General features: G+C 57.1%; 1 protein-coding gene across 5 annotated transcripts in view; it reads right to left on the bottom strand.

The window, feature by feature from the left end:
* NRDE2 (NRDE-2, necessary for RNA interference, domain containing) overlaps positions 1-14,773 on the bottom strand; it is a 46,653-nt gene that overhangs the window by 2,728 nt on the left and 29,152 nt on the right. For 4 of the 5 annotated variants that reach the window (XM_069595238.1, XM_069595237.1, XM_069595236.1 and 1 more), the window contains exons 7-12: positions 13,685-13,818; positions 12,038-12,158; positions 9,728-9,903; positions 6,410-6,796; positions 4,329-5,227; positions 3,151-3,289 (exon numbers count right to left, since the gene is read on the bottom strand). In XM_069595238.1, the coding sequence (XP_069451339.1) occupies positions 3,151-3,289; positions 4,329-5,227; positions 6,410-6,796; positions 9,728-9,903; positions 12,038-12,158; positions 13,685-13,818 (1,856 nt within the window). Of the gene's footprint in view, positions 1-1,770; positions 3,290-4,328; positions 5,228-6,409; positions 6,797-9,727; positions 9,904-12,037; positions 12,159-13,684; positions 13,819-14,773 lie in introns of all 5 variants that reach the window. The other variant, XR_011258035.1, reaches the window with a different exon arrangement.

Below are 14,773 nucleotides of genomic sequence, written 5' to 3' on the forward strand. Positions count from 1 at the left end.
ACTATCTTACAGAAATGAGATAACCAGGATTAACAATCAATAACCTTGTCAAGAGCAAATTTCTGATCAGGAATTTCAGTCTGAGAGTGCGCAAATATTCACATTCCTACTCTAAGCACGTTCTTATACAATGCGTGTGTGCTAAGTTGCTTCAGTCGTGTCTGACTGTGACCCCATGGACTGTAGCCTTCCGGCTCCTCTGTCCATGGGATTCTCCAGGCAAGAACACTGGAGCGGGCTTCCATGCTCTCCTCCGGGGGGGTCTTCCCGACCCAGGGATGGGGCCGTGTCTCACGCCTCCTGCACTGGCAGGCGGGTTCACCGCTGGTGCCGCCTGGGAAGCGTTCATACAACACTAAGGTATGAAGTCTTGGTCTCAACTCACAGGCGCTCTTCCCACACCTGCTGCGGATGCCGGCGCGGCAGGCAGTCTCCCCTCCGCCCCCTCGCCCGCCAGCCTCTCCCAAGTCCGGGGAAGGGACCAGCCCCTCCCCCAGGAGTCACAGCCCCCTCAGGCAGCTCCGAGGCGAGCGCCCACAGCCGAGAGTGGGCTCAAGCTGAGCTCACGGAGCTGAAGTCTGCGCCCAGAGCTGCCCGCCTGCCTCCCCCAAGCGTCCTGTTCCCATAGGAGCGTGTGAGAGCAGACGCCCACCGGGCAGGGAGCAGGCAGGGCTGTGACCGACCCCCCGGAAGCGCTGATGGCTTCAGCAGCCCCCCCGCCATGGCTCAGGGCCTCCGTCCAGCAAGGCTGGCCTTGCCTCCCATGCAGATCCTCTAGGTGGACGCCCTGTCGGGGAGCCTGTCCCCTTGGGCTGTACCAGCGTTCCTGGTCAGCTCCAGGCAGGGCTCACCCCTCACCCCAGGCCTCCCGGCTCCCTCCCAGGTCGTTCTGAGGCTGGACTCGGAAGGGACCCCTGAGAGCTGCTGTAAGCTGCCCGCCCGCACATGCCAGGGCCCTGTGGCGTCCTCTGCCAGAACAGTAACCACACTGAAGGCTTGGTTTGTTCTTGAAAGAAGAACTATCCATTAGTGGACTTTCTCCACCACTGCCTTTGTGAGACACTCAGATAACCCTGCTCCTGCTGAGTCACGTCAGTCGTGTCCGACTCCGTGCGACCCCACAGACGGCAGCCCACCAGGCTCCCCCGTCCCTGGGATTCTCCAGGAAAGAACACTGGAGTGGGTTGCCATTTCCTCCTCCAATGCATGAAAGTGAAGAGTGATAGGGAAGTCACTCAGTTCTGTCTGACCCTCAGCGACCCCATGGACTGCAGCCTTCCAGGCTCCTCCATCCATGGGATTTTCCGGGCCTGGCCAAGCCTCACACAAGAACTGCCCTCTGCTGGTTCCTCCATCTGCTGGCCCCTGGAAAAGGCCTCGGCTGTATCAGGCGTCACATGGTACATGCCAGGTGAAACGGAGATGGCGACTGTTCCTCCAGGGAGCCAGAGCCACAGCCTCCCCAGGGCCCCGCGGCGCCTGCCAGCCAGGCCCACCCAGCCAACACCTCCCATTTTGGCTCTAATCTGATTTTTTTCCACTGCTTTGTCAAAGTGTTAGGAGCCCACCCAGACGCCTCAGGAACTGGTGGGAAATCACTGCTCAGCTGATTCTTGCCCTGATGCTCATCTTTCCAAAAAGGTAAGACACCCCCCAACGGCCTCAATCTTTTTTTCCAAGTCAACAAGAATTTTTCTGTCTATGGTCCGACCAGACCACGGCAGCTCCTCAGCAGAAACACTACAAGCCTGCCCGTCACCGTCTCTCTACCTGGAAAAGCCTGGAAGGAGTTAAGCTGGCGAATTCGCAAGCTCTCCCGCGTCGTAAGTGGAAAGGTCTCTCAGCGGCACAGACTCACAGGGCGCTGGCGCTGGAACCGAAAGCATCCGAGCCGTTCCTTCGGCTGAGGGGCCTGGCGACGAGCAGACCTCGACGGCCGCCCAGCAGGGACACCCCGATGGCCGCCCAGCAAGGATGGCCACCCGGGGCAGGGACACCACAGAGGCGCCTGGACTTCTGGAGGCTCCCATCCCACACCAAGGAGGCAACACGTGAAATCTACGCTTTTGAGCGTGAAGAATAAACGTTGAAACCACAGAAACTTCGGTGATAGCTCATCCTGGGGCCGCCTGGGGCCCGTTCGTGCTGGGAGCGTGCCTGAGAGCTGCTGTCTTGAGACAAGCTGTCCAGGCCGTTCAGAGCTCAGGGGAGGCGCTCCCAGATAAGCTCTGGACTCTAAGAGGCTGGGGGAGGCCCGGACTTCTAGCCCTGAACTTATCTTAGCCCCTACCTTCCTATCCGTGTCTTTTTTACATCCCTCTCTGTCAAACATCAGTGGGGAATGTTCAAATACTTTGATAAACTTCTGAGAAATTATCCTATGGAAATAATCAGAGATACACATATTTATGTAATAGGAAGGCCCCTCAGGGCTTCTGAAAGGTACAGTGGTCAGCGGAGGGCACTTTGATATGACGTAACAGCCGTGAGCACTGTCTAGACACTCAAGTGGCTGGAAGACTGTTTCTAAAAACCCATGAAACTCGGCAGTAGATGTGTTATGATACAGGAAGTGCAGCCCGACGTCAGGCCTTTAACCAAAGACAGAGCCAACTCAGACCCCGTGGGGCCCGGGAACCACCTTTCAGCCTGCACAACCCATTGGCAAAATTAAATGGCTGTGGCGCCTCCAAGTAAAAACAAAGCTGCTTTGGAAATGCCTCTTTTAAAAACCACAGTCCACACTGAATCTTACCTTTTAGTAACAAAACCGAATCGGGACCTGGACATTCTCAGAAGCAGAAGAGCAACAGGCTCAGGTCTCTTTCGAGTGAAAGCTCTTAGACCGATTTCCAAGTTGCTGCCTCCACGAAGTTAATTCAGAGAAACACACAGGTACCCCGGGGCCCCAGCGGCCCAGGTGGCCCTCCTCAGGCACTCTACCAGGCCCCTCCCGGGCTCCGAGCCCCCTCCTCTGTCTACCAGGCCCCTCCCGGGTCCTGAGCCCCCTCCTCAGTCTACCAGCCCCCTCCCGGGTCCTGAGCGGCCCCTCCTCAGTCAGTCTATCTCCCGGGTCCTGAGCCCCTGCCCTGCTCTTCTGTTAGAGGAACAGCGCTCTGCACAGCAACAGACCCCCGGCGTCTGTCCTACCAGGAAGCTCAGGTACATCCTCCACAGCAAGGGGCACTGGCTCCCGTGGTTACTCCGCACGGCGCTCTCAAACAGGGCTCTGATCCGGTGCGTCAGGCCGGTCTCAGGAAGGGTGGCATGGACCTCTCTACCGTCCACCCTGCAAGACAGAGGCTCAGATGAGTCCAGGACAACCGCTCAGGCTGACGCCGCAGCAGGGTCAGCGACGGGCGGTTGGCGTGTGTGGCAGGCAGTGCTGCCCCGGGCCTGGGGGCGCGGGGTGCAGGTGAGACGTGGCTCCTCCAAGGCCGGCAGAGCATAGCGTTCAGGGCTCTGTGGTGTCTGCACCCCAGAGTCCACCCTGAGGCACACAGACTCCTTTTCTCAGGAGAACCTGCCCCTCACCAGCAGAGTGCACGTTTACCGCGAGACCTTTCAGCTGAAAGGAGTGAATAAAATTCGAATGGAAGGTGCAAGACAAGGAAACTGTTATTCAGAGGCAATCCTGAACGCCGCCTTTCTCAGGGCCCAGTGAAACAGCAACGACGATGCCTCAGCTAACACGTGCTCGAGCCTACTGTTTAACCTTCAGACATAAAATAGTGTTATCTGAAAAGAGACAGTTACAGCACGACCCTGTTCTCACCCACGATAGTGACACAGGCTAGTAATTACTTTGGGCTCTCTTTGTGCTCAGCACTCACTCTTCCCAGCAACCCTCTTTAATTAGGCCCATTTTACAGAAAGGGAACCGACCAGAGCCGTGAACTGCCCTGCCTAGGGTCACACAGCTGCCTAGTGGAAGCGCTGGGACGTGACTCCAGGCCCGAGTGCCCGCCCCACAACTTCTCTACAAGGTCTCAGACCCCCGAAAGCGGGGAGTCAGCACTCAGGCACCGTCAGCAAAGCCCTGGACCCGCCGGAGTGAGGCCTGGGGAGGCACCGCGGGCTCCCGACAAAGGGGCCGCTCTCTGCCCTCACTCCTCTTTCAACACACTTTCCTGAATCCCTGCCAATCTGTCTCCTTTTTCAATGCATTTTCCTGTAACATAGACAGGGCACCACGTCCCACCACCCCACAGGCGTTCCAGGCCCTGGGCCGCGTGCATTTCCAGCTTCCAGAGGCTGGTGGGCCGTGGGAACAAGGCCCGACTGCGAGAGAGGCCTGCGGACCCGCGACCGAGGCGCTCCGTGATCACCTCTGCACAGCATCCACCAGCCTCTTCCGCATCCTCTCCGCTTCAATCGCAAACAGCCACGGCTCCAGGAGCTCGGTGGACCTGGTGATGGCGTGGAAGAATCTTCTGGTCCTGCTGGCGCTGTGCGACTTGCCTTGAATCTGCACGTACGCCCTCCAGAGAAGCTGGTTGCCCGGGTACAACCGTAAAGCCTCTGAGAGCGCCTCTCGCAGCGGAGCCAGTGGGTGGGCGGCAACCCTGCTGTGGAACCTGAGCAGGCTGGTGTGCATCAGGGTGACGGCCTCCAGGGCGCCCTCCAGGCCGGCGCCCTCCGCGGAGACAGAGCCCCGGAGCTCCGCAGACACCTGCTCATAGACGCGCCCAGCGGCGTGGACCCCCACGGTCAGGTACTGGAAGAGCAGGAAGCACTTCGCCAGGCTGACCAGGCGGCTGAAGCGGTCGGGGGGGCCCGGGTCAGGGCCGCGCTCCCCTAGACAGTCCTGCAGCGCGTGTTCGTACGCCTTCCGAGCCTTCAGAACGCGCACGGCCGAGACCTGTCCCGTGCAGGGCCCGTAGGGGCCGCGCTCAGTCAGCCCGGTCAGCACGTGCACGGCCCGGGCTGGGGCGGCCCCGCCCACGGGCGGCGACAGCTCCGCCTCCAGCGCAGCGTAGAGCAGGCCGAGCTCGCAGAGCTCCGGGTCCTCCAGGCCCCGGCTCCCTGCGGTGCCCAGGGCTGCGTCGAAGACCTTCCGGGCGTCCTCTGTGTTGCCCAGCAACCACTCCAGAAGCGCATACTGCTGCCAGAGGCAGAAGCTGTTGCGGCCGTCCGGCTCCTTGAGGAGATTCTTGGCTAGTTTTCTGCAGTTCTTTCCCTGTGACTTTAATCTCTTCTTGTTTTTAGTGTGCAGACACCAAATGACCTAAAGGCAAAAAGGAAAAGAATCACTTCAGGTGCTCCATGACTTTATAGACGTCCCTTTGTACCGGCGAGTCCCCTGGAGACTCAGACGGTAAAGACTCTGCCTGCAATGTGAGACCTGGGATCCACCCCTGGGGGGGAAGATCCCCTGGAGAAGGGAGTGGGAACCCACTCGTGTTCTTGCCTGGAGAATCCCATGGACGGAGGAGCCTAGCGGGCTGCAGTCTGTGGGGTCACAGAGTCAGACACGACTGAGCGGCCACTCTTTCTCTGTACTGCCAGCTGCAAGAAGCCACGCAGGGCGTCCACACTGCCTGCCTCTGTCACATGTCTGGTAAACCCGTAGGCTCCCTGAGAAACGGGGCTCTACCGAGGCCACGGGAACCCGGAAACGAACACGTCCAGGCTTCCCTCTGACACTCCTGTAAACGAGACTGACACTCCAAACGCCCTTCTTCAAAGACAGGCGGCCAGCAAATGTCGCTCAGTCGTGTCCGACTCTCTGTGCCCCCACGGGCTGTAGCCCGCCAGGCTCCGCCGTCCGTGGGATTTCCCAGGCAAGAGCACTGGAGTGGGCGGCCATTACTTCCTCCAGTGGACTCTTCCTGAGCCAAAGATCAAACCCGCGTCTCCTGCATGGGCAGGTAGATTCTCTACCCCTGAGCCAGCAGGGAAGCCCCATCAGATTTTACCAGACGCTGTTTTAATAACACAGCCTGGTGTGTGCCATTTGCAATTAAAGGATCAGAACTTTGGACGTGAAAATTTAATTCTAGCTGGTGGCCAGCAGAGGGCAGAAGAGTCAATCCTAGACATATTTCTAGCAGGTAATAGATACTAAAAAGCAGGGTAAGTAGCTTATTTTACCTATTTTAATAAGTCCTTAAATCCTCTAGCCCAGCTTAAGCTTAAGAGTGGTCCTTAACACTAACTGCTCACACAGACACCTGGGAACAGTCAGCACAAGAGCAGCTCCGGGCACTGACGAGTTGGGCTCAGTCTCCCGCCCCCCTTCCCTGCGGCCCCTCAGAAGGGGCAGCCACCCGCGCGGTGCCCTTGGGTCCCTGAAGGGGGACGTGCTGGGGCCGGCGCCCTGCAGAACACAGCCTGCCCGCCCCACCGACCCCCGCGACAGAAGCCGAGGTCCCCACCCAGGGGCGGGGGGGGGGGGGCACGGCGTTACCTTGGTGATCTCGTACCGTAGCCAGGAGACGCAGAGCTGAGACCGCTCCCTGCCTGCAAACAGAGGCAGCGCCAGGTGGAAGACGTTGCGGATAAACTCCTCGCCCTCTCGACTGGGACCCCGGGGCCAGCGCCGGCCGCCCAGAGGCTCCATGCAGCCCACACAGCCGACGCCGGAGCAGGAGAGGTCGGGGAGAGTCAAGGGCTTTTCGTCATAAAGTTCGTTGTCGAAGATGCTGTTCTCGTCCATGGCCAGATAGAGGCAGGAGGCGGGGGCGCGGAAGCCGGAAGGCACCCCCAGGAACTGCAGGAAGGCCGCCATCAGCTGAAACTGGAGATCCGGGCTGGACAGTCGGATCAGAGACTGGCCGAGATCGTCGAACACCACCTGCAAGCAGACAGAAACCCAGTGACCGAACGCGGCGGACACTCACCGGCGCCTCCGCGCGTCTCCCGCGGGCCTGTGCGCACTGCGCGGGCGGCGCGGGGTCCTGGCGGCTGCGGGCCCCTCTCCCGGCGCCGCGGGCGGGGCTCTTCTCGAGCCGCGGCGCCGGCTTCTCACTGCAGAGGCGTCTGGTTGCGGAGCCCGCGCCCCAGGGCTCACGGGCTTCGCTGCTCCACGCGTGTGGGCTCTTCCCGACCAGGGACCGAGCCCGTGTCTCCTGCTCGGCAGGAAGATTCTCTACCGCTGAGCCACGAGGGTAGCCCCTCACCACCCCCAGCAATTCCTTTTATATGGATATGCACCAACATTACTCAGTTTTAAACACACAGGAGCTAGGTTTTCTGTAAAGTGAGGCAAGCTGAGGGCAGGCGGGTGGGCGCTGGGGGCAGCGTCTCACACCCCCTGGGCACCGTCCACGGGAGGGGACACCGTAGCAGGGACTTTCAGAGTCGCCTAATGGATTCACAGGAAATCCAGAATCGCATCCGCTTCTGAGAACACACGGCGTTGCTTTTGTAGTTACTTTCATAAGTTATAGTCGGGAAAATGTTTTATTTCAAGATAGAAGAATGTTACGATTTTGTGTTTTCTTTGCACCAAACTGCTTCAGGAAATGAAAAATATGCTCCAAGATATATAAACAGCAGCAAAGGAACAGGGACGCTGCGGAGCATCGGCCGTGTGGGGAGCGTCATGAGGGCCTCATGCTAGCTGTGCTCACAGCTGGCTGCACGCACAGCTTTAAGCTGCAAGGCCGCGGGGACCGCGCTCCGCCTGCCGCCCTGCCTGCCTGCCTGCCTGGCCTCTGTGGCCGTCAGCAAAGAGGAAATCAAGACACGAGCAGAGTAAGACTGGACTCCCTGGGACTCGACCCATCAGAACCACCAATTAATCAGAAAGCTTTTCTCCTCCAGGTTTTCACTAAGGCAGAGAAATCTAAGAAATTGCTCATAGCAGTACCTGGCTCCAGGAACGAGCTTCCGGGAAACTGTCAAATTGCTGAGCCTCGAGAACTAACTTCTGGAGCTCAGCCATGAAGTCTGTAAAACCCTCACACACCAAAGACAAACCCTACCCGCCTTCTGAAAACTTGGGCTCAGCCAGGGCAGGGAGCTCGAGGGTAGACTCGAGTCCCTGGCCGCTCCCTCCGGCCCAGAGAGCACCTCTCTCCTTCTCCCCGATCCTGGTTTCTTAAGTCCACCCTGGCCACCCCCTTCGCCTCTCCTGGGACACCCCAGGCCCTCCAGTCATGCCGATTCCTCTGGTGGAGCGCGAGCTCCAGGATCAAACAGATGCTCGCTCAATATCCAGGACTGGCGGAGGCCTTGTCAGGGGGCAACCTCTGCCCAGACGGTGGGGACACAGATGCAAACAGGAGAAGCCTCTGCCCTCGAGCTTTGTCAGAGCCCGGGAGCCTCACTGCTGTAAGGCCTCTCGGTCTGTACCCGTGACTGTCCCAGGCCAGGCACGCCGCGGACCCAGACCCTAACTTGCACATGGGTTTTTTTCACTGAACATGTCCCCCAGGACCACATGACGCATGGCTGGTTGAATCTGAGGCTATGGAACCTTGGATGCAAAGGGCTGACTGCAAAGCTACACTCCGATCTTCACCTGCTGGGGGCTGATGGCCCTGCCCCTCATCGTCTGGGGTTAGACTGTAGCTGGCATCTTGTCAAAGTGGCTCCATTCCAGGTACTGAGATGGGATTTCTTCCTTTATTTTAATGTGAGACGTCTTGGCTCCAAAATCACTGCGGACGGCGACTGCAGCCATGAAATTAAAAGACGCTTGCTTCTTCAAGAAAAGCTATGACAAACGTAGACGGTGTATTAAAAAGCAGAGACTTCACTTTGTTGACAAATCCATATAATCGAAGCTGTGGTTTTTCCAGCAGTCATGTATGGATGTGAGAGTTGAACCATAGAGAAGACTGAGCCCCACAGAACTGATGCTTTCAAGTTGTGTTGGAGGAGACTCTTGAGAGTCCCCTGGACTGCATGGAGATCCAACCAGTCAGTCCTAAAGGTAATCAACCCTGAGTATTCATTAGAAGGACTGATGTTGAAGCTCCAATACTCTAGCCACCTGATGTGAAGAGATGGCTCACTGGAAAAGACCCTGATGTGGGAAAGACTGAAGGCAGCAGAAGAAGGGGGAGACAGAGGATGAGAAGGTCGGACGGCACCACCAGCTCAATGGACATGAGTTTGCGCAAACTCCAGGAGATAGTGGAGGACAGAGAAGCCTGGCGTGCTGCAGTTCACGGGATCACAAAGAACTGGACACGACGTAGGGACTGAACAATGCTGACGCCAAAAGCTGCAGAGCTGCCAGCGCACAGTAGGGCACCAGGCCGCGAGGGACGCAGCCTGAGCGCCTGGCAGGCACCAGGGCTCACTGAGCGCTGCCTCCTCCCCAGGAGGACGGGCCCGGACACCCCATCCCCAGGCCTGCACCTCCTGCCCCCGTCTCCCGAGTCACACGCACTCACGCATCTTCAAGGATGGAAAGCGGGGCAAGTGGGCACCGAGGAAGAATTTAGGACAGGGACTCCACGGTTTCCGACCTTGAGCCGTCGAGGCTTCGTGGGGAAAACGGACTGAATATCCTGGAAGACAGTCTCCGGAGGGCTGACCACCAGACCCAACCGCCTCCTCGGGCACAGGGACAGTCAGGGCGAGAGCCCCGAGCCGCCTCCATCACCAGCAGCCAGCGCAGCCCTGCCGCTTTCCCGGGAGAGGACGTTTCTGAAGACCGGAGCGGCGCGGGTCAGCCTCTCCCGAGCCAGGCGCGGGCTCCTTCTGGGAACGGAAACCCCGCGGGAACGGGAGAAAGCACCGCCCGCCGCTGGGGGTGGGCATGGTGGCTCACCTGTCTCTCGGGGTCCTCGCAGTCTTCCTCCGTCTGCTTCCTAGCCTTGTCCGGGCGCCACGGCTGCCAGTGTCTGTGGTCTCGGGACCGCTCGGCGGCCAGCCAGATCTGCCACCGGGGCAGCGTCTTGTCTCTAATCTCCTGGTCCTCGTCCGCCGGCTCGTCGTCGTCATCATCTAGGTGAGAATTAAAACTTCCAGCAACCGAACCAGCAGACAGCACTGCCCTCAACCCTCAAACCCAGCTGCTCGGGCCAGGGATGGGGCGGACGCCTGAAGGCCAAGATGAACGTGACCCAAGCACAGCCTTCTGGGCCCCTCAGCGGCATTTACGGACTCTCCCGTAATCAGTCAGGCTCCCAGAAAAGGAAGGTGAGCCGATGAAATCAGATGATTTTTTATGCTCTCACGGCAATTAAAAATGGGAATGACATATTTTAGACGAGAACTGTCCAGAACTTTCTGTGACGATGAGAATGTTCTAATTCTGTGTGATATGGGAGCCACGTGTGACCTGCTGGGCATTTGAATCGTAGCTGGTAGAATAACTGAATTTCAGATTTTATTTCAACTAATTTTAATTAAAGCAGCCATGTGTTGCCAGCAGCTACTGTATCACACACACAGTTCCGGAACGCTAAGGGACATTCAATGACAGCACTGCTTCAGATTCTCTTAAGCCACCAGAATTTTTAGCCAGTGGCCCTGATTATCATCCATGTTCACTTTTCTTTAAATAAAGAGGCAGTTCAAGATATCCTGTATTTTATTTTACTTTGTTTCCTAACTCTGAACATGCAGAATAAAAAAGGAAAAAATTCTGAGTCTTCCACTGAAATTCAATAAAGTTAAAAATAAACACAGTATGTAAAATGGTTTGGCCGCCCAGAAAAGTCTGGCAGTTTCTTATGAAACTAAAATGCACCAACCATAAGGCCTAGAAATTGTATCCTTGGGCGCCCACCCCAGAAAGACGAAGACCCATATTCCCACAGAAACCTTTACACTGATGCCCACAGCAGTTTTATTCATAAAGGCCAAAAACTGGCAAAGACGCCAGAGTCCTACACCAGGTGCCTACACCAGGTGCCAAGGTGCCTAGAGAAACTACGGCACAGCTATGCCGCGGGCACCGCTGAGCAGAAAACGCGAACACAGCTGCTGGCACACCCCGCGTGGACAGAGCTCAGGGGCTCTGCCAAACGAGGAAAGCCGCAAACGCTACACAGAAGACGCCTGCCAGTGAGCATGCAAGGCGCTCGGACCCTGCTGCGCTGGTGCTGAGCATGCGCGATGGTGCGGCTGCTGCGGCACACCCGTGCGAGGGCTCTGCAGAGAGAGCCACCGCCCGAGCTGGCAGTTCCACCTCTGGGTGCGCTCCCCAAAGAACCGAAAGCTGGGGCTCAAGGACTCATCCACAGGCCTAGCGGTATATTCACAACTACCGAAAGGGGAAGTGATGCGCCGTGTGCGTGCGTGCGTGCGTGAGAGTGTGCGTGAGAGATATGCACACGGTGGAAAATCATTCAGCCTTAATAACGCAAGAAACACTGGCGCGTGCTCTGTGCCGTGTAAACCTTGAGGACACCACGCTGCGTGAGCCAAGCAGCACTGACTGCGCACGCGGCGCTCTGCAGGGGCTCGGATCTGGATCTGGGCAGTGGCAGTCGGTGGCCACGAGGAGGGATGGGGAGTGAGCTGGACTGGGGTCAGGGCGCTGGGGGGAGACGAGGAGCTGAGGGGGATGGAGGTGACGATGGGTGACAAGCGTCCAAATGTAACTGATGCCACCGAACTGCGCACTTAGAAATGGCCAGACTGGCAAACTGTCTTTCACGATTAGAAATGTTGAAGAGTTACAGATGATTCCACTTATACAAACGGGGGCGCGGCGGGGCAGGCAGAAGGGGGCGCACAGGGGCCTCGAGGGAGGCAGGGCTCTGCAGTGAGACCGCGGCGGGGCTGCCTGAAGCCGCACACGGGATAAACGCAGAGAGCTGAGCAGACACAGGCGGAAATGAGCAGCTGCAACATGGGCGAAACCTGAGCGGACTCCCCGCGCGCCCTCCGCCGGCGGCAGCGGGGGAGGGGCGCACAGGCTCCCCGCGGACTTCCCCGACTCCTTGGCAGGGCTGGCGCGGGCTCCTCTAAGGTGCCTCAGGGGAAGAACAGCCTGAGCTCCCAGGTCATTCGCGGGATCTGTACAACGTTCCTGAGTTTCTGAGGAACCGCCGGCACACATCAACACGCCAGGAAAACGGAAAACCCCGCGAGGAGGCGGCAGCGGCCCCTCCCCGGAGAGGCGCCTCACCTGGGCCGACGGCCACCCAGCCGCCCCGCTCCTGCTGGTGCATCCAGGCTCTCCAGCCCCGGGCGCCCTTCTCCCCGGCCCGGGGCTCGCCGCTGTCCCAGAAGGGCTCAAAGAACTCCACCTGTCGAGGTGTAAAACATGGAGGTTAGCCGCGACGTTCAGCTCTGTGCCAACAAGCACCGAATCCCTACTGTGTGTTGGGAAGATGTACTGAGGTTTGGTCATGCGCTCCAGAGTATCCAAAGCCTCAAGCGCGTGGACTGGTCCTGGGCTAGGCTTTAGCCCGGGGCAGGGCCCCGACCCTCATCAGCAACGCCTCCCATCACAGAGGCTGTCAGTCAAAGGGTGGGGATGAGCGCAGCTCTGACCCTGACCCCTGACCACACCCCAGGCTCTGCAGAGAGACCGAGTCCCTTCTCTAGTTCACCACGTTTGTAAAACAGCAACACATCTCTTAGAATAACTGTTACCTGGCTTACTATACTAACAATCAGTTCTATCAATACTAGTCAATATTCCTTGCCCCAATTTTGTCCAGAAAAGAAAGGTTAAAAATAATGATGATCAAAAATAGTTCTTACAGGCAGTTCAAGAAAGCTCCACAAGGTGGAGATGTAGCCTGTCACCAAAGACCTTGGAAAGCTCACCATCAACTGAGCTACCTCTTCGTCAGGGAGAAAACTGACTTTTCCTAAATGGAAAAAGGTTTTCTTAAATCCCTCCCGCTCCCCCACCCCCGCACCCCCTCTCCCCGCCCAAATTAGGATCAGTGTTGACAAGCACCAACATGTAATTTCACTGCAACTTCAGCCAAGGTTTTAGGTGGAGGAAATGTTAACCAAGGGAGAGACGGGAGACGCAGGTTGGAATACAGAGGCAGGAAAGAGGGCCTGTGGTTTAAAAGCTACATTTTGGACTTCCCTGGGGCTCACTGGTAAAGAATTCGCCTGCCAATGCAGGGGACGCAGGCTGGATCCCAGGTCCAAGAAGATACCACTGAGGGGCAAGTAAGCGGGGGCAAGACAGCTACTGAGTCTGCGCCCCAGAGCCCAGGGGTCACGACTCCTGAGTCTGCGTTCTAGAGCCCCCCCGGGATGGGGGGGGTCACAACTCCTGAGTCTGTGCCCTAGAGCCCCGGAGGGGGGAAGGTCACGACTCCCAAGTCTGTTCTCTAGAGCCCGGGGGTCATAGCTCCAGAGTCTGCGCCCCAGAGCCCGGGGGTTCTAAGTACTGAAGCTGCAACACTCTAGAGCCCCTGCTCCACAACAAGAGAAACCACTGCAATGAGAAGCCGAAGCACCACACCCACAGAAGCCTAGTCAAATAAATAAATAAAATTATGAAAAATTAAAATAAAAGGCATGGTAACTGCTTCCCTGGAGGTGGGTGGTAACTAGCCTTTAAACAGGGGTGACGTAAAGAGGAAAAAAGAACACCAGTGAGTCTTTAGAAGCCGGGAGGTGGAGGGATCGTCTTTTTGCTCTCAACGCTTTTCCTTGGATTGCCCGGATATTTCTGAGACAACTCTCAACTGATGTAAGGAGGATGTAAATATTTTGAAAATACTACCACCAACTATTACCCACACCCCTCCCCAGAAGAGGGACAGGCTGAGATGGGAGCAGGGGACTCGGGCAGGACACGCACCTGGCCTTTGGTGGGCAGGCCCTTCACACTGTCAGGCTTGAAGAACGTGAAGTCAACCATGGCCTGGAAGAGAGACACGGCCTTCTCGGTGTGGCCAGCCTGCCGCAGGAAGTGGCACTGCTGGAGGAAGAGGGCTGCCGGCGGGAGAACAAAGGGGACGAGCCCTGGTGAGCTCCTGGGCAGGACCGAGCAGCCCCAGATGCACAGCTCGGCACCCAGATCGCCTTCTCCCCGAAACCACTGACTGTCGCAGCTTCGAATCGGCGAGCGAGCAGGTCCCGAGTTTAAAGGACCCACGTGACAGTAGTGCGATCACAGTGCACTATTCTCACTTTTAAAGGAAACGGCCACGGAGCACAAACAGTGACAACGAAGCAAGACCAGTGGGTGGTCTGAATACCGGTTATCAAGTACTCAGAGCTTGTTCTTACGAGAAAAACTCGGGAAAGGGCGGCGCAGTCGATTTTTTTTTTAAATCAGAGCCAAGCTCTGTGCCCGGCTGATCACCAGATGGCATTATTCGCCAGCAATCTCCATCACAGACTCGGTCCTGCTGTAAACAAATCTGGGTTCCATGTTTGAAATTTTCAGTTCATTTAAACTGTGGTACAATTCTCTCTATGAGATACCATTAAGCTGTTTGAGCATATCAACACATTAATATCAAATATGAGCCCCTTTAAGGCAGTGATGCAAATGCTTATTATTTCTAGAGCAATATATTTCTTCTAGCTTTAGAAATTAGTAGCAATATTCAATAGCAGGGATTTGATCAAAGAAATTTGATCTCTTTGATCAAATCAAAGGGATTTGAGTCAGACCCTGAGCTAGGCTCCCCATATACCATCTCAGCTGACAGGCACAGCCCTCTTGTGAACCAGGTATTGGACTGCTGTTGCTGGGAGAGAAACTACAGGTCAAATGGGTTAAGGAACCTACCCAAGGTCACACAGGAGCCTGTGAAGGGCAAACCCAGCATTCAGGTCAGGAGTGATACACTCCAGTGTAACACGCCATCTCTGGATCTCATTACTGGAAAAAATGTGTAATACAGTCTAGTCTCCTTGGGGACCTATCGGAAACGCTACC

The sequence above is a fragment of the Ovis canadensis genome, chromosome 7 (assembly GCF_042477335.2).
Source record: "Ovis canadensis isolate MfBH-ARS-UI-01 breed Bighorn chromosome 7, ARS-UI_OviCan_v2, whole genome shotgun sequence".
In the NCBI taxonomy this organism is placed as follows: Eukaryota; Metazoa; Chordata; class Mammalia; order Artiodactyla; family Bovidae; genus Ovis; species Ovis canadensis.